This window comes from Ascidia mentula, chromosome 3 (genome assembly GCF_947561715.1).
Source record: "Ascidia mentula chromosome 3, kaAscMent1.1, whole genome shotgun sequence".
Classification (NCBI taxonomy): domain Eukaryota; kingdom Metazoa; phylum Chordata; class Ascidiacea; order Phlebobranchia; family Ascidiidae; genus Ascidia; species Ascidia mentula.
This window is the reverse complement of record NC_138568.1, coordinates 22,334,180-22,353,899: the sequence shown is the minus strand read 5'-3', so window position 1 is coordinate 22,353,899 and position 19,720 is coordinate 22,334,180. Positions and strand designations below refer to the sequence as shown.

At 42.1% G+C, this 19,720-nt stretch overlaps 2 protein-coding genes across 5 annotated transcripts; both read left to right on the top strand.

Annotated features, from left to right (window-relative positions):
• Window positions 1-11,193: 11,193 nt before the first annotated feature.
• On the top strand, window positions 11,194-14,953 carry LOC145894132 (PEST proteolytic signal-containing nuclear protein-like). Of its 4 annotated transcripts, XM_082982603.1 has the most exons (5): window positions 12,380-12,562; window positions 12,766-12,938; window positions 13,162-13,242; window positions 14,550-14,605; window positions 14,815-14,953. In XM_082982603.1, the coding sequence occupies exons 1-5, from the start codon at window positions 12,532-12,534 to the stop codon at window positions 14,930-14,932; spliced, it is 459 nt and encodes a 152-aa protein (XP_082838729.1). In that variant the 5' UTR covers window positions 12,380-12,531; the 3' UTR covers window positions 14,933-14,953. The 4 variants fall into 4 exon arrangements, 3 of the variants coding, with proteins under 3 accessions (XP_082838729.1, XP_082838728.1, XP_082838730.1); XM_082982602.1 differs by lacking the exons at window positions 14,550-14,605; window positions 14,815-14,953 and adding an exon at window positions 13,414-14,512 and having other exon boundaries at window positions 12,797-12,938; XM_082982604.1 differs by lacking the exons at window positions 14,550-14,605; window positions 14,815-14,953 and adding an exon at window positions 13,414-13,635.
• A 17-nt stretch (window positions 14,954-14,970) lies between these two features.
• LOC145894130 (exportin-5-like) lies at window positions 14,971-18,736 on the top strand. The gene has a single exon (XM_082982601.1). The coding sequence runs from the start codon at window positions 14,971-14,973 to the stop codon at window positions 18,481-18,483; it is 3,513 nt and encodes a 1,170-aa protein (XP_082838727.1). The 3' UTR covers window positions 18,484-18,736.
• The last annotated feature ends 984 nt before the right edge of the window (window positions 18,737-19,720 follow it).

Genomic DNA, 19,720 nt, shown 5'->3' with positions numbered 1-19,720 from the left:
TACCTGACATCTCCATTCTCCGAGGTGTAACACAAATCAGATTTATCATCACAATCGGCAATGCCGTCCCATAGAAACATCTGCGGAAGATTGCAATTCCTGCCATTCCGAACACATTTGAATCCATGTCCAACATTCCGGTGTTGGAAAGCTGGACAGTCATTGCAAGGATCGCCATCACAAACAGTCGAACGTTCCCAACAAGATGAATTCGGACACTGGAAGTTGGAGGGGCATCGACCGTCACAAGGTGTTTTTCCAACACATTGGATTATTCCTTTGCAAAACTCCTTCACTCTTAGGGCGCATACTTTGTTTGAATGGCGGATGTCCAACTTGTTATCGCAACTGTAACAAAAGTAAGGTATTACGTCACATAACAATAGTTTTGCGACATATTGTGTTTGTAAATGTTCAAACATGAAGAGTCGTCAAGTCTGATCATCTGTAAATGTTAGGTTTGGTTTTAAATAAACCAGATTAATGCCAACTAGTCATGTACGATTGTGTATGCAGATATCTGAATAACAAAACGCAACCTACGACTTTACAATAATTTCGCGTAACATCTCCTGAAAAAAATAATAAATAGAAATCAAATTGGGGCCAATATCAGAAATTCTGTGTGCTGTAAACAGTTGACCACTGTTTTGTACTACAAGGTGTCATCAGTGCTGCGACCGATGCTGGCGATCATGGCTAATAATGATACTATAAGGTCACATCCGATCAGGCAAATACTTCTACTTTGTGGTGACCATTCAGCCACCGTCATCCGTTGGGCACCAAATTAGGTGCATCCATACGGAGAAAACAAGGTGGAAGAAAACAATTGGAATCAGGTAATTATTCGTGTCTAGAACTCTGTCAAGCAAAAGCAAATGTATCAAGTCTCTCGCGAAAGTTGTGAAGTTTTCCATTTTACGTTTTCTTGTTTCCGCTTTCTTGTTTAATGAGCTGTTCTGATAGACTTACCGAAGCCACTCTGTGCAAAGCCAGTCCTGCTCTTGTTAGGGCTGCTTTTGTTAGGGCTGCTTTTGTTTTAAGAGGAGAGTTGAGATGCCAGTGGCCAGCTCGTGCGCTATTTCTGGGGTCGTACAAGAAACCGCACCATAAAATAAGCGAAGGCAGTTTTCCAGCTTAGTGTTTCGGTCGGTGGTGTGAAAGAGGTTGATCCGTTTGCAACGGACGAAAACCTTGCGTTGAAGCCCGCTTTAACCCTGAGCTATAAAAACGAACTTTTTAAGCTATTGAAAGAATCTCAGATGACCACAATGTGTACGGTGGCAAGAGAGTGGTCATAATACAAGCAAAAAGTACTCGCCGCTTGTTGGAAAAAACGGTTGAGGTCGTGTATGAAGGGAAACCGCAGAGGTGAGATTATTTTTGAAAAGAATGACTTTGCAATAAATGTCAATGAACGAAGAGTAGCAGCAAGCCATAGCGGGCGCAACTTTGCTCCTCCCATATGGCAGGTTAATTATTGTTAACCGCCTCCTTATTCAAATAGAATCTATGAAAGCAGCAGATTAAAAAGAGCACATGCACCACAACCAAACACGACAATTAAACTAAGGAAAGAAAGCCTGCCATCAGACCAAGACAATGGCACATAAATGACCAAAAAAGGCAGTGACGTTCACACGCATTATTACGTAAAAAAGGACTGTGCTTTCAGCACCCTTAACCAATAATGGTGGCGAGAATCTACATCCTCCCCCGGCAAAATGGGAGGAGCATCATAAAATACGCTTCCAATTATTTACATTCACAAAAGATTCGAGCGACGCGTGCGGACCTATTGGGTATTAAATTGGAGAAATCCTGTTTTTAAGGCCCTCTGCTGTAATGCATCTAGCGACTGTTGCGCTTGTTAATGACCGTTGATTTTCAACTAAATTTGATACCATTGCATAGTTGGGACTTAAACGCAAATGAGTGGGCAGTTAATCGATTCATTTTTCTTCAAAATCCGGTTCCATTTTTTGTTGCTTATTTTACCAATATATTGACTAACCAGGGGGCAAATGCCCCTAGGAGGGTGGTTGAACTATTTTTTGAGGGACTAATTTTGATGAAAATTTGTAGACATGGGATGGATCTTTCATAAAATCACAAATGATCGCAAACTTAAACCATTCATTTTTCCACAAATACAGCCTGTATTCTTTGCTCCATTTTCACCATAATTTTCAGCAGCACCCACCATCAAGTAACTACCTGGTTGAAATAGCCCAAAACTGCCCCAAACACCCTAAAATTCGCCATGACAACAGCACACGCACGTGCGGTGATTCAACCGTAAAATTGACTTATATGCATTACTGGTTTGCTTTATGACCTAAAATTTCTATTGTGACAAAGGTCTACACGGTGAGCATTTCCCAGCACCAAAACTTATTTTCATAGAAATACCAGTATGCGTCCTTTAGAGTCCTTCTCCGTCGTGTTCATCTCCGTTCACTCGTTTGGTATCTCTTTCTGCGCGCACAATTACGCAAAGTTTGGCTATTGGTCGTCGTACAACCCAGCCATCGTAGTCTCCACGCTCCTGACAATCCCGTGCTTGTCATGAAACAAGCTTCGAACTCGACCCAGAGGCCATTGTCCCCGGGGAGCGTTGTAATTCATCACTAGAACGATATCGTCTATTGAAAGGTTTTCCCTTTTGTCATGCCACTTTTGCCTCGACATGATTGAACGTGGGTATTCTTGCACCCAGCGACGCCAAAACTCGTCGGCCAGAAATTGTACCGCCCTATAACGGCGGCGAATGTAACAGTCGGTTAGCGCTGTCACGGTAGGTGGCAGTCCAACGCTCGGATTGATCTTCAGCAAATGATTCGGGGTAAGGGGCCGGTCCTCTTAACACAATTCTTTTGTAACTTTGCGAGACAACTTCACAGCATCCAAAGCTGCTTCCAATTCCAAACGAGGAATGGTATGCTTTCCAGCTCCATATAGCAACGACTTCCCCATGACAAAGGAACACGTTATACTGCCGTCTTCGGCCATACTTCTGAGGTAACCAACGCTGCCACGAGCGACGGACGAAGCGTCAGCAAAAAAATTAAGTTGAAACCCAGACATGGTTTCTCCGGATTGAAACCAACGGGGAATCTTCACGTCGTGGAGTCGAGCCAAGCTGTCGCTCCACCTTTTCCAACGCGAGCGAGTTGTTCCATGGACTTCCTCGTCCCAATCGAGCTTCTGAAGGCACAGTTCTTGACCAAGAAGCGCGACGTCCTGTACTGCCTTAGCCCTTTCTTCATGTGGCACCGATTCCACTACTGTTTTGCTTGTTGATATCCATTTTGTCAATTTAAAACCAATCGTTGCCAACAGGTTTCGTGGGTCCTCGACCAATTTTTATCCCGGCCGTGTCATCCGCGGCCGTCGTCAAACAATCATCAACGTAGAAGTTGTTTCGGACGACACTTGCAACTCGCGGATCAAAGAACTTCCCGTGCTCTTCAGCGGTTTGATGCAGACAAAACGTTGCACAGCTCGGTGACGATCGCGCTCCAAATAAATGTACTTTCATCCGATGGGCTGTCGGCGTCTTAAACATGTCCCAGCCCGGCCACCACAAAAACCTCAGTGCATCACGGTCTGGCGGAGATACCACCACCTGATGGAACATGGCCTCTACGTCGGCTACGATTGCAATGCGACCTTTGCGAAATCGCATCAGCACCACGACGAGCGAATTCACCAGATCCGGTCCCTTCATTAATCTGTCATTTAACGACTGACCTTCAAACTTTGCGGTGCAATCGTACACGATGCGAACCTTCTATGGTTTCTTCAGATTAGTCACCGGGTGATGTGGGAAGCACCATATTCGATTTTTTGTCACAACTTGATCCTCGGGGATTTCTTCGGCGTACCCTTTGTCCAAAAGGATCTTCAAGTTATTCACGCATATCGCCTGGTCGCTTAGAAGTCGTCGTTTCAGTCCCTTCAAGCGACCTTGAGCCATAGGCAAGTTGTTAGGCGTAACGTTGCAGCTCTGCTTCCAAGGAAGAGGAAGTAGATAGTGGTCGTCCACAGTCTCGACTGATCTGGTCATCATGTCATAAGAGACGGCATCTTCACGTGAGTACTTCATTCCGAACTCTGATGCTTCTTGGTTGCTTTTCAACCAGAAGAGGAGTGATTCCACGTCACACAACCCAGCATCTAAAGACGGAAACACTTCGCCTTCATCAGTAACGATTATGTCTTCCAGTGCAGCAGGACTACCGTGCGCACCCAACAGAAAGTTCGACGTAACTACGTTTTCACTTGACGCTTCCAGGGAAGGTCCCTTTAGTAGCCATCCCAGCGGCGTCTTTATAGCATCGGGACATTCGCGCGGGTCGGGAGCGAAGCGACTTTCCAGGCACCTATGTTCCATCGCGTTGTCGTTTCCAATCAGCAGCATCACCGAACCTCCATCGATCCTCTGCAGGTCGACCCCACGGAAATGCTCGCAGCTTTGCAACCTTCCTTTGCTGGCCATCTTGCCTGGTGCTACCGGGATCCTGTCCACCAGCACAACCTCTGGCAGATAAAGACTTTCCCTTCCTTTTAAAGGCATAACAGCAAGTGACACTGAACTTGTATCGACATCCACCGGTTCATTGGCCGCCATGGTGCTCATTTTAAAGCGTACACCTGATTCCGTTGTTTCCTGTAGCTGCTCGGCTAGCTGCCGTTCACAAAACGTCCGATTAGATCCCGAATCGAGTAGCGCATACGTTTCCACCTCACATTTCCCGTTACTGACGCGTACGGGTACAATATCAAGGTAAGCGGGAGCACGTTTCAATAGTTCGGACCCGACAAGGAGTTCATACAGTCGGCTCTCGTGCTCTGTGTAACGTTTGGTTTCTCTTCCACTAGAGACTTTTCGGTCCACTTCGAGTTGTGAAGTACCGCGTGGTGATTGATGCTACGACATCTGCGTTGCACTTCCGCAGTCGCGAAAACATGTGTTACGATCCCAGGCATCGATAGCACAACTCTTGGTTTCACACGAACTTCCTTCTGTCATCGTACGACTTTCTTTTGAAGTTGTTGCAGTCTTCAAGCTTGTTGTGACAGAACAAGCACTGATCGGAACTTTTCGGAATACTTTCGGCCTTTTGGGCTTCAGTCGTGACTTTGCAAACCGCCACTCGTTGCCGTTTCGTCGCAACATTAGATGGCCGGTCTGCGGTGTTCTGAAACAAACATCTTCCAAAGACTTAATTACCTTCACGACTTCGCTCAATTACGTAGCTAGCGAAGTCCCTAAACGTTGCGACACGACCTGTTTTGTCCTGAACGCCTAGTGAAACGGTGACCTACCTTTCCTGAAGCTTGCGTGGCAACTTCTTGGTGACCGTTTTGCGTGGCAATTTCTTGGCGACACGTTCCTACCATTTTCTCTAGGGACGAGCAACAGTTGCGCAAAAGAACGACTAGTCTTTCCGAACCCTCTGGGTCATTATCATTCAGCGTGTCCGTCAGGCGACTTTCACAGTGGCGCGCGATTTCAAACATTCTATAAATATATATTATTTAACCTTCTCTCCACCCCATTCTTACATCCGCAAAACTTAATTCTGTGCCATTACTTAATTTGTGTTGTTTTGTGCTCTTCACGTTTAACATAGCTTCCTCTTTCTGGCGTTTTTTCCCAACCTCTTTACTCTTCTCCCACAGATTTCTTTCCATTTAATATTATGTAACATGGGTTTTCCGTTATTTGCCATCGTTTACATTATTTCTGTTTCTATTGCTTTGTGTAAGTTTTTGTGTGATATTCGTGTTGGCGGATTAGTTTTCCGAACAAAAAGAAAAGAAACAGTGGCCATCTGTCTGCAGCTCAAAGAATTCATATTATTGACTCCACTTTGCTTGTATGCAAGATAAACAAAACCTGCCAAAATTATGAAGGAAGTTCACAAATTTGTCATCTGCTGCAAAACAGTAATTCGTCACCAGCTGTAGAAAACATGACAAATGTCCAAGATCCACTTGACTCATAACAAAAATAAAAGTAATCCAATATTTATGAATGTTGAATGCACAGAATGTTGCTTCTTTGTATTGCCGAATAATACCACATGTGTGGTAATAATCGTTACGTAACAATGTGCCACGTGTTTGGTAACAATGCTCAATTTAAAAACAATGTGTTAAACTGGCGAACATGAAACTTTTAGTTTTCTCGGTAAATTATGCAAAAAGATTGACGATTACGTTTATTTAAAATCTTGCAAAATCAACGCAAACTGTGATGCGATCGACGTGTTGGCCACCACTGATATAAACCTTTACTTATCTTAGATTCACTCTTTGCGCCACCCACTGGCCACTTCATACCTCAACAACATTATTATTACGTGGAAGCGTTTCGCAATCAATAATTCCCTTGAAATATTACAGTAAAAACACTTCTGAACATGTGGGGTTTTGAAACTGTCTTATTTGACCCGACTTTATTATAAACTGTTCAAAATTTGTTATTTCAAGTAAAGTCAAACCCTGATAACATCGTCTATTGGTTGGTCAACAATAATATAACGAAAGTAGGGAACATATTTAAGTGCTTTTACCTCATGTAAGGACTGGTTGGGTTTTCAGGATAAGTGGAAAAGTTGGCCGGTTTCTCATCACTTCCGTCACTGCAATCGAGAGCACGACTATCATCATCATCACAAAACCACGCAGCCTTCACCTCCCTCCCATCATCGCAAGTGAACCCTGCACAAAACACATGAACGTAAATCGATTTGAAATCCATCAAAATCCGCAAAACTAACCATTATATTAAATTAATTGAGAGTTTATGATTTGTAACAAAATACTTACTGTCGCTATATTTATACCGTGCTGAAGCAATTGTGATGAAGGAGAGCAGGATTCCAACCACCTTCAACCAATACCTGATAAAAACACAAAGAATTTATATCTTGTAATGATATGTTTCGATAAATCAGGGGAATGACGTCATCATGGATTTTAGTGGAGTTTTACAAACTTTATGTCCAAGAAACACTGCAAGGTGATTTAAGTTAACTGGTAACCTCCAAAATGGCTTGCAAACAGTCGTCACTTTTTTCTGTTTGTTTTTATTCTCATCCGCTTGTTGCTCAAACGTTAGAATAAATATTCAGTAGTTTTCGCCAAATCTCGACAGCTCACGGAACCATTCATATTTTTTGATGAAACTTTCATTGAAAGGGTTTTATTGTCATTTTTGGCAAAACAAAAGTTTTAATCACCACACTGGTTCAACCATATGTCTGATATAAATACTTTAAACCACGCTTAGTTTACTCCAGCCGATCCGTCGGGTTTCCAGCGCTTACAGTGGCCTGGCAAATATCGTAAGCAACTGTTTATAATCAGATGTCAGATTGTGACCTGGCATAATTTTTGCGCGATATTAACGGACCAAAATTTCGTTCAGCACTCACAGTGCAACTGGCGAAGCGTGAGACACGGGGCAAGTTTATGAGACAAATTGATTATTCACTTTGATTCACATGCTAGGCCGAGTTTAACCTAACTCAACAAACCCTAGTCCCAGCCATGATAAGACTTTGCAGAGAAATAACAACATTAAATAGTTAAAAATGTCCGCGCTTGGTTTGACCGGGAGAATATTTATTTTCATTATTATCGCGCAAGATTTTTGCCTATTTATGTTTTTTCGAGAAAAATGAGGCTATTTATTAACTTGGAGATAATTTAAATAACTTACAAACCTTGCTCCCATTTTGGTCTGGGGTCAACACGACGGATCCCGCACTTATCCGTCTTAAATCCACCCTCTGATCAACCAACGACTTCTGCAAGGCCAACGAATTTATGATATAATGTTTGTTGACATAGATTTATTGCAGCCAAACTACACATACCTGTACAAGATTGAAAAGTTTGTTTGTAAATAAGCTGGCCCAGATCACAGCAAAATATCCTAACCCTGCAACCAAAAGTATTTGCAGACGTTTTATAGAAACGGAAATCAAGCTGAATATATTTATTTCACTGAAGAGAGAAGCCTAGTTTCTATTTAAGCAACCTTTCTACTTCCTATAGGTTAAAATCCGCACCCCATAGGCGGCAATTAAAAATATCCACATATTGCCGCACTAATATATGGATTTTAAGCATTCTTCCTTTATATTTTGACATTTAAAACTGACAGTTTCTAATCCACTGTTTTTCACACGTCTCTAAGACATCCTGTGAAACAAACGTCATTGTGTGAAATTAAAAAATCTAAATTATGACAAACGTTGAAAAGGATTTCCTCGTTTCATGCAGTCTACCATTGCACTCGCTTGTTCCGGGGTTGTAATACTGATGTGTTGAGACGCACGCAACCACCTTTGACTCAAACATTTGTGTTCCTGCCAGCACTTAGTAATAAGAACCATACTTATCATAATTAACTGTCTCGTACACGCCAAGTCCTTACAGAAAAAACTGCACTTCTTCTGCTTTCTAATGGAATTCAAACTTAGCTTCATCCTTGAGGTTGGCTGTCAAACTAACCGTTGGCTGTTCGGTGAAATACGTGTACCAAGGTGGTCTAACAGGAATTTCGTACGTTTAGCGAACGATAGCGAAAGTACTGCTCGGAGAGGCAATTTAACTTAGCCTATTTGCATTTGGCCCGGCAGCGTTGTGTGTTAAGCTTTGACCCATTACCCACCCATTGAACAGGGTTGACTAATGGAAGGTATGCATTAATTTTGGTCTTTGTGTGACTGAATTCGGTATCATTACACATTTTTATTACCCGTTATCAACTTGGATTTTACAGTGACAACGTGTAATTGTATTGTACATATTTGTTGATACAGCAGCTCTCATTGATGAGTTAAGTTGTAATCGTACAAGATATTGTGTATATTTGATTGAATAAATCTGTTTTGCACTCAACGGACATCTGTTTGAATCAACGCAGGCTGAACACGAGTCAATGCTAGAATTCCTCCCGTCCCTGGGAAAACAAAACGTGGATGTGTAAAATGAATATATTTAAACATCCCAACCGGTACAAACTGTTATGCTCCGGTGCTATAATATTTAATATACTAAGACGCAACAAGCAATAACTTAAAACACATGTGTTTTTTCCAACTAATTTCAAAAGAAAAGCAATGATAATTATGCGTGGGGATGTCTATGGTCAACTCACCAGCATCAAATTTCCTCGGTTTTGACGAAATAAAATCCTTTCACCACCCTGCGATAATTTCGGTTTAAAAGTCAAAATAGCAGATAATATTATAAAGTTAATAAAGAATATTCACAGGACAGGCATATTGTTTTGTGGTGGCGCGGATTAAAAGTGAATGTTGTAAAACAACTGTGTTGACTTCTTCCGTTTCGTAAGATGCATCGTATAAAGTTAAAGAATCCCCTTGGTTGTATAATTTCAACCAAGGGGAAGCGCTCAGTGTTCGTCTTTAACAGCGTGACAACTGATTTCCTGCTCAGCATTTAAATATTTCCATAATCATGACGTTGCAACCATGGTTGAAAGTTGATTGACAGCTTCTTGCTCTGCGCTTCTCGTGTGTCGATAAATTATTGACATCACGTTGTCTTGGAATTTTTATTTATTCGCATACATCGAACGGGAAAACATAGTCATATTACCGTCCATTCATCGACATTTTGTGTGTATATTGGCCCAAACCCAACAAAAGAACAGAAGGTAATTAACAAAGATATATATGTATTCTTTGGCCCTTGTGGGACTGAACTTGGGGTTAGAATTCATGTTTATTTCCCTACGGTTTAAACTTGGATTTTGCCGCGACAATTAGACTTATTCCGGAAATGGTTTCATGGACCCATGACATTTTATTGTTAAAAATGAAATGGATTGGATTTGTAAATATTTAGTGATGCTGCAACTTATATGATTTAGTTAAAGATTTAATGGTGCAGGATATTGTGTATATTTGATCAAATAAATCGCTTGCAATGTCAACGGACATATGTTTAACTCAATGCACCCTGGTAAAAACCATCTAAATTATTTGAAGACCATCGGATCCAATATTTTGTTTAATGACCACGTGCGGTCAACAACCCGATGGCGGAATATAACGTCGTTGTGTTAAACGACTGCATTAAATAACTCCAACCATTGCTAAAATGGTATTTCTTGTCATGATACTGTATGTTGAACTAAGTCTCCGTTAGCCCGCATATAAACTACAAGCGATTCCAAGAAAACACTTTCATTTGACGTTATGTTGATTCTACGAATATCTTTATCTGAAGCCCACACTCGTTCGTATACTAGAGTTCTGTAATATTTTCATATTGAGACGCAATGAAGAAAATTTCCGCAGGTGTTGGTGATAGAATCGCGCGGATTAAACAGTCGGTGAGTGTTGTGTTGACTTCTTCCCTTCAAAAAGATAGTGTTGAAGAAATTGTGCAAAATTAAATTTTAACTTTGCCGGAGTTTTAGCTCCGCTTTCCCGCAGATTTTTGTTTCAACACTCGGTCTCCCTCTTCCACAGCGTAACGACTGATTTCCTGCTCAGTATTCAAAAATTCCCATAATCATGACGTTGCAACCATGGTTGCAAGTTGATTGATAGCTTCGTGCGCGGCCCTACACGCCTGCCATTTAATCGTTTAATGTTGGCTTGTTGACGGGATAACCCGCATGGTTTTAACGGTGCCCATGGCATTTTTACTGTTTTATATTTATTGTTTATGTTCAAGTACTTCTGTGCAAAATTAACTCATTCGGTCAATATTCGGGTTTGGATGAATATTAAAACATTCGGCGAATCCCGGACCAACAGAATATTTAATTATGATGTCACAGTGAATTATACACAAGAACAGCGATCCGCAGACTTCTTTCATTTGAGTCAAACTTACAAAGTTTCGTGTCTGTAAGTTTAGCTCTATCTTGCCGCAACTTAGCTTTATCTTGCAGTAAGTTAATATTTTTCAAAAAGGCGCGTCGATGCCATTGTGAAAAATAGCTATCTTGCGGCAAGTTAATTTTTTTCAAAACGGCGCCCCATATACAACGCAGGCGGACTCAGTGCTACAACGTGTGAAAATTCAAGCCGCTACCTCGTAAAATGGCCAAGTGATCCACGTTCAAATTGTTTTAACTGACGTTTTTTTTGTCAACTTGTGCTCTGGTGTGTGCAGCGCAGCCCCCTTGGCAGAGATAAGTTAAAAGTTGCGGTTAGTAAGTGTCGTGACGTTTTGCTGCGTCTGTTGCTAAGACTTTATTGGCGTTTAATTTTCCAAAGTATATATCGTGTTTGTTATTGGCCATTACGTTTTGTTGAGCAGTATTTTTTCACATGTCGTAGCACACGGATGATACTGAGGCTGGCTCCGAAGCAACAACAGTTGTTGAAACGTTTGTGACGTTTTCTGAATATACATATGGGCCCCAAAACCACGGACAAAGCTTTGAAGTTTTCTGAAAATGAGAGGATCTTATGCTTCCAAGGTCCTTTGATTTATGAGGCTAAATGTTTAAAGGCTGAGATTTGTGATGGAAAACCACGTTATTTTGTTCATTACAATGGATGGAATAAGCACTGGGACGAATGGGTGATAGAATCCCGTGTGCTTAAATACAATGACACAAACCTTTCCAAACAGAAAGACACACTAAAACACTTTTCAAAAGACAAATCCAGAAAGAGCAAAACAGTCAAGGCAGCTACTATCAAAGCAGAAAAAGATTCTTCATCAGCAGAAAAAAAGAAAAGCCTTCCTGAGGCAACGACCACAAACCAAGCTACACCAACTTCCAACGAACCTAAACGTAAACGATCGAGGGTCAGTTCTTTGGAGGACATACAGGACATTTGTGCCAGGCCATTGCAGGATTTGATGAAACTCCCGGATGAATTAAAACCTATTCTAGTTGATGATTGGGATTTTGTAACTCGCCAGAAAATGCTGTTTCATTTGCCGGCCCATGTGACTGTTGAAGCGATTTTGCAAAAGTACACGGAAGATAAAAGTAAAGTTAAACCAGCTGACCAGGAGGAATTGAAAGAAATGGTCTCTGGTCTAAAGGAATACTTCAATGTCATGCTTGGAACTCAACTTTTGTACAAGTTTGAGCGTCCACAGTATGGTGACATTCTTGAAAAATTTCCCGACCGAACTGTGAGTCAGATATATGGCGCTCCACATTTTATTCGCTTCTTCATTCGCATGCGGGCTGTTTTGGGAACTGATACTGGTCTGAGCCCTAAAAGTTTGAAAGGTTTGCTTCATTGGGTAAATGACGTACTTAATTACATGAAAAACTGCATATCGAGTTTGTATGATGTAAACGAATATGAAACTGCACCGGCAGATTATCACAGAAAAGCCATTACCTAAACAAAATTCAGTTCCTAAACAGAATTGATGTCATTTACTACATTGCTTTGTTTTCCTTTGGTTTTCACTACTGTATTTGTATAAAGCAGAGTTTTCTATTTGAATTTTTGCAGGGTATTTGTAGTGTATGTTGGTAAGGTGTATGAAGTTGTCATGTCAGAATCAGATTATAAGAAACCTAACAGTGAGTATGTAAACAACGTAAACATTTTTTCTGCAAAAACCATCAATTTTTTGCAGTGTATATGCATGTTGCACAAAATGTTATTTAAGGTATTTACTTAAAGCAGCGCACATACTTGTATAGTGTGATATTGTTGGATGTTTGTTAAAGGGTTAAAGCGATATGCCTGCTTGTGTTCACCGTGTTCAGTGTTTTCCTGATAGGCTCATCCCACTCTATTTCGTCTGTCAAAAGATCTTCTGAAACAAGCAGAGAAGGAGCTCCAGTAAAAAAGAAGATCAACTTATCCGCTGCTGCTAGATTTGGATTCAAAAAACCTTTAAAGGAAGAAGTAAAGTCTTCGAAAGTTGTGCCGGTGTCTATTAAACTTCAAAAGGTGAATTCTTAGTTTTGTTTTGCTATAAATATAAGTTCAAAATATGCTGTCAATATAACGACTTTTGAAGCAACAATTCGCTAATTGATGTCAGAAGGTTTATACAAAAATAATGATTTTGATTATATGCTATATGCATTATCAGTTTCTGTGAATTAAATAATAAAAAAATATGAGCTAGTCTATCAATACAATGTACGTAATGTGTATGGTATTATTACAGAAAGAAGAAAAAGAAGTTAAAAACACAAAACTTGTTGCAAAGTCGAAAAAGGCTGCTGCGATTTTTAATGATGATTCTGATGTAAGTAGATTGATATATACACAAAACACTAACCTAAACTTCATATTTGAGTTTAAAAACATTATGCAAAGGTTGGCAGATACACTATTTAAACATATCTGAGTAATTGCTGTGACATGTAACCTTTATTTTTTAAACTACTACCACATATATAAAAACTCTTCGTTTCAGAATTCATTTGCAATAAAACAATGTCAAAAGAAACTGAAAACGAGATTGAAAGCCTTTTTGATAATGTGGCTGATGAAGAACTATGTAATGCCCTGATAACTGAGGAAAGTGACTCCCACTCAGCCATAACCACAAAACATACAAGCTTTGCTAGTGCATTTGGTTTCCTTGGAAAGAGTTCTAAGGAAGAGCAAGAAGATCAATCAAAGCCCTCCACAAGTGCCCAGGCATCGTTACTTGGCAGTGGAAATGCTATCATTGTTAATCCATGTCAGAGGGGAAACCCCTTGCTGGAACTTATAAGGGGAGTACCCTGGAAGTTTGCTGATAATACTTCAACTCTAGCTGTGGATTACATTCTTGGTCCAACCACTTGCTGTCTGTTCCTCAGTTTGCGGTACCATGCATTGAAGCCAGAATACATTTATGATCGACTTAAGGGCCTGAGGCAAGGAGGCTCTTTTTCCCTTCGTATTCTGCTGTGTCTTGTTGATGTCAAGGACTCCACACATGCAGTTCGGGAATTAGCCAAAGCCTGTCTGATCTCCAGTGTCACATTTCTCCTGGCTTTCAGTAATGACGAAGCTGCGACATACTTGGAAACATTCAAGGCTTACGAGAACAAACCTGCTGACATGATTAAAACAAGACAGGCAACAAAACATAGTGAGAGGGCAGTGGAAGTGTTGAGTTCAGTGCGGACGGTTAACTCCACTGATGCAAACACTTTGCTCAGCACGTTTGGCTCTGTGGCAGATATTGCTGATACCTCTGAGGAGCAGCTTGGTTTATGCCCAGGAATCGGTGGAATTAAAGCGAGAGCTCTGCATAAACTTTTTGACCAACCTTTCTTGAAAGGCAACAAAAATGCTTGACACTTATTTTTCATGGTTTACAAAACAAGTTTGTCTTTTGTGGGATGTTCTATAAAGCAAATATTTTTTTGTTTTGTGACAGCGATGTGCCATTTATTGCATTGTTGTTCTGTTTGATGTATTTTTCTCAACAGTTATGATGCTACTAAAAATAATCCTGTATAAATATCTTAATTTGCAGGAACTAGTTTCCATATAAACATTTACTGCTGGAAAGTTTAATAGAATGTCTTTTCATCTTGTTTTGGTTTCTTATTGTAGAGTGAACCAGAGGAAATGCCCCCAGAAGCTCGGATGCGAATGAAAAACGTTGGCAGGTAAGATAAGGTCATTTCAATTCATTAAAAAATCCTTGATGGTTTAAAAGCTTTCCTCAGTATTGATTTTGGTAGTTTGCAACGTTCAGGAGTGTTTATAAATAGCATGGAATCATAAAAAAGCAAAGAAACTTAAGTTTAATCCATGTAGCATTTTTTTACATGAAAATTTCGTTACAGTTCATAAATTGGTTATGTTTGTTGTGAAGGGACACGCCAACGTCCGCTGGGCCAAACTCTTTCAACAAAGGAAAGCTCGGATTTTGTGACAGCCAGAAGTTATGGGAACTTAAACAAAACGAAATCGTTGAAAGTCACAAAAAGTAGAGACTTTTTTCTGCTGAAACGAACTATTTTTTCCAAACATGGACAAACAAGACATTGATAAACTGACCTACGCCCTTGAAACTGTCCTTGACCCTACAGTGGAACAATCAAAGCGCACGGCGGCAATAAATCTTTGCGAAACTTACAAAAACCATGCGCAGTGTTCACAAATCGGGTTTGCGCTGGCCGAAACGCAAGACAATTTAACAGTGCGTTATTTCGGCTGGCAACTCATCAAACACGTTGTCAGACACAGATGGACTGAACAAAATCAAGAATTTAAAGTAGAAATACAGAAACGGTTGCTTAGGGGCGTGGGCTCGTGTCCTAGTAACGCCCCCCTCTACTTGAGGTCAGTGATTTCAAGCGTTCTAAACGAATTAGCGAAGCACGTTTGGCCTCAGCAGTGGCCCAGCATGCTGCAAGATGTGTTTGCACTTTGCGATTCGCAGAACATTTCCGCAACAGAAATAATTCTTCTCCTGCTCCTTTCGCTCACCGAAGACGTGGTTTTGTATCAGAACGTCACGGTGAAACTGCGCGCACGTGACCTGAGACAAGCAATGACCGCTGGGAGTCGATCGATTCTCGACTTTCTTCAGAACGTTATCACCCAACCAATAACCACTCGAACTTCCTCAAACCGACTTGGTGCTGTAGCCCTTCGTACTCTGGAGGTCTACGTTGAATGGGTTAACATTGACTGTCTGTTTCTAGAAGGTTCTTCTGGGAGTGTCGTTGTTATGCTTTACAAGTTGTTGGACCCAACGTATGGCCTCCACGTTGATGCCGCCAAGTGTTTGTTGGCAATGGTGGACAGGAAAGGACAAATCCCCGAACGACAAACTCTACTCAAGTTGGCCGAGAACGACTTTGTGGAGAAATTCGTCCGCGCCATTCAGTCCGCTACAACGGATCAAAATTGCGACGAAACCGCGTTTTTGTTTCTTAAAATCTCGGGTAAGGTGATGGGGGCTCTCGCGGGTCACGTGATCGCTGTCCTTCCCGAGCCCGAAAAAAACAAAGTCGAGTTTTCGAACACCCTGGAGAACTACAAACCATTCCTTGACGTACTGTTCCGCTTGGCCAATCACGATAGTCGTGTGGTCGCTCAGCCCTGTGTGACGTCATGGGTCAGTCTATTACGTCATCCCGAACTACGCAAAGAACCCACTCTGCTTTTAATCGTTCCCCATTTGCTTGATTTAATCACCAAACATCTTTGCAAGGATTACACACAACAAGGTCGCTTCACAGCTGTGGAGGAATTGGATTTCAGCGACGACGAGGAAATTCTTCGTTTTATGAAAACTTTTCGAAGTTCTTGCATCGAATTGTTGCGTTTTTCGACCCTTGCCCTTCCCTTGGAAGTCACCGGGAGGTGTTTCGAGACAGTGTACGCGAACCTCGCAGAATCTTCGCCCACCAAAGAAAAACTGCACCTGAGGTTCGAAGGCTTGCTCACTTACCTCGAAACAGTGACGGGATCTGTTGTTACTGCATCGGAGAACTGGAACAGCACACACAAGTTACCAGTGGCGCAAGCAGAACAGCTCTTGTACCTCTTTGCCACCAAAAACCCTGGTGATCCGGATCTTCAGCGGATTTTTTTTCACTCGGCGCTGGCGCTCTGCAAGTTGGTCGCACTTTCGTCTGAACCTCTGCAATATTTCAAATTGCTTTTTGACCGGGCATTCGAGATGTGGGACGAAACGGCTGGACGTCATCGCGAACCAGACGTGTCTTCTCTGAGGAGAGCAGTCGGCGTTCTGATCATTCGACTTTCCAAGTATTACCCGGCTATATGCTTCGCTCTCATGGACCACTTAAAGTCGACGATAATGGAGCGGCTGCAAAAGAAACCAGGTCACTTTTCGCCCTTTGAAAAGGTTTCCATGTTCGAGTCTCTCGTTCTTCTCAGTAACGAATGGAAAAACTTGCCAGCCCAGTCTGCCCTTGTTAAAGATATAATTGACACCGCGGCCCCTCTAGCGCAATCTGGCGGCTTTCAAAACGCTCTACAGAGCACGGAAAATTTTGCTTCAGCCGTCGGTCTCGGCCTTGCGTCTCAGGATCCTGCAAGTGCAAATCTGCGCTCTGACATATATTATTACGTCACCCTTGCCTCGGCCCTTCTTTGTCGCTCCCAGATTCCCGACCGAGAGGAGGATAAGGTATCAGGTGGTTTCAGTGTCGATGGAATCCTGAATCACCCGTGTGTTCCGCATGTTGGTCCCGCCGTGGAACACATCTTCGTCCTGGCTCGACATTTTTCTTCCATGTGGTCTGGTGATGTGCAGAGCTCTGTGCATCCCAATAATATGAAAGCTCTGGCCATCAAAGAAAGCGAGAGGCGAGCTTTAGTTAGCAGCAACGCAGAGCCCCAGGGCAATGGGCAGCAAGTAGAATCTGAAGGTGTCCCAAGACACTATTGGGAAACACTGCAGACATTTCTTCAGTGCAATTTGTCCAATTGCTACAACGTCCTCGGTTTGGCCAGCAAGGTTTTCGCAAATGTCTTCTACTACCAAGAAATCGTCTACCAGACCGAGGTCAGATCTTTGCTGCAAAACGTCGCATGCTTGCCAGCTCCTCAGCTCAGATGTATGTTGCGTCAGTTCCTAACCCCCTTCTTCAAGAACTGCCCAAACAACCGCGTCCTAGATGTGGCTTCTCCAGTGCTTACAGAATACTGCGGCATCGTAATGCATCGTTTACGACCACAATGGGAAAATTTCGCGGCTAAAGAAGCAGCAAGAGTTGGAGACGCATTCAACCATGACCGCGGTAATGATTTTAACGCCGAGAAACCCGACGAAGAAATACTGGACGAACAACTTCTTCGTGTTACAACGCGCGAGCATCTCGACCTTCTGGTATCTGTGTGCGTGAACAAGAATCCACCGAGCAAGAAAGAAACTGCCCCTACGATCACGAGTGAGGACAAGTGCTTGGGTATGAGCCCAGTTGCTCAACTCTCACAACTAGGAACCACTCTTTCGTCAACGCCCGCTTGCGAACACGTCTTAATCCACGCACTTGTGGCAATGTCCTGGCACGACACCTCCACCTGTCACAAGTCTGTCGCCTTGCTCTGGCCTTTGCTTAAGCTTCTGATGCAACAGCAAGCGCATCTTTTCACTGGCGACGTTTCGCGTTTTGTATTTGAGGGAGTTCTGCGTGGCCTTCATCGGCATGGCCAAAGCGACGCTTGCCAAACCCAGCTGGCTTCGTTGGCTCTTATGTTAATCTCTGGGTTGCCGGACAGTAAAGGCGTTTTTCGCGGGATTCTCGTTGCTGCTTTGCCGCAGAAGGAAGCCGAAATCTTAAAGCTTTTGGATACGTTCCAACAGCAAAGTGAAAAACAACGGAAGGCCGCCTTTAAGAAGTTGGTATGTGGTTTTATTGAAAGACACGTCGGCGAGAAGTTTAAAGAAGACCCGAAAATGGACATTTTTGCGCCTTTTTTCGCACGTGGTGGCAAGCGGCCGAAACGAACCCTCGATGAAGTGAAGGTGGATGGTTTGGCACGTTTGTTCCAACCTCAATAATTGGAATGTAAACGTATTTCACGCGTACTTCGGCATGTTCTATTCGTACAAAAGACCTGTCCTTCCACATTTCGGGAAAACCCGTTTCTGATATCTCCCTGTACGTTTAACTTCCCGTCACGGTTTTATCGTCACCACAAAAACGTTTGTTAGCGTTTTAAAAAGGAATAAAATCAGCGTTTAGTGGAGTGAGTACCAAAGTCTCATCATGACGTTTGTAAACTGTGTGTTTTTGTTGCTGCGAAAATAAAATGCCGTTTGTTTTGATTTTTCAGATTTATTGAACTATGTCGGTTAGGGAAAATTTAATTGTTTTTGTGTCAGCTGGGTTCGTTAGCGCGTTCCTACGCAGTGAATAGATTTATGTCAGGGTACTTTGAAATACACTATAAGAGTAGGAAGTATTTTATGTATTCCCGCTGTACCCATTGGCGCCTAGTTTTCACATTTCCAGAAGTTCGGCTATATTGTGATGTCATAGTTTGTTATTATGACGTGTCAGGCATCGCAAAACTGCCTCTTAATTTCAATGCATGAGGGCGTGGCCATAAGGGTTGCGGTATAACAATGAACGCACGAGATCGGTGTGCAACTCATCACTGCTTGCAACTAAACGAATTCAGCTAAGTAAGCGAACTTATCTAAAACTTGGTCAACATAGTGTAAGGAATAAGCGCGTCCTTATTGAGCAATAAAATTACGTTCAACCTATCACAACTAACGGAATATAGTTCAGAGAAAGACGGAGATGCATTCAACCTGTGCAGTTTCTTCAAATGCTGAGATTCCAACCGCCCCTTTGGCAATTTGATTGCAACTGTTTTGTGAGTGGCTCTCAGGCCCTTTCGCAAAACCCAGACAAAAAGAACGATGAAAACACTTCGTGTTTAGGTCCACGGTTAAATTGTTACGCGTCCATAAGCCTGACAGTGGGTTTAAGATTAGGCAGATTTTTTTTCGAACTTTACAAATGCGACAACTTACGTGGTGCAGACAGAGGCGCCGCACCCCTGTCTTGCGGACTACTATATGTCAGTAGGGGCTACCTATCTATATTGTAACTTTGCGAGTTGCACCGGAAGTGAGAATGGAAATAATGAATTTAAAAAAATTTACCTCCACTCAACCATGCATTTTTTTATATTTTTTTGTTTTTTGCATGTGCAAATATCTTTGTGGGCCATGTTAAGCCGCTGTCATCCATAGGAACCATGTGAAACTTACTTATTACTATGGA

What these genes read in the sequence shown, in the direction of transcription:
- LOC145894130 (XM_082982601.1), top strand. Translation starts at nt 14,971, where the DNA reads ATGGACAAACAAGACATTGATAAACTGACCTACGCCCTTGAAACTGTC.
- LOC145894132 (XM_082982602.1), top strand. Translation starts at nt 13,434, where the DNA reads ATGTCAAAAGAAACTGAAAACGAGATTGAAAGCCTTTTTGATAATGTG.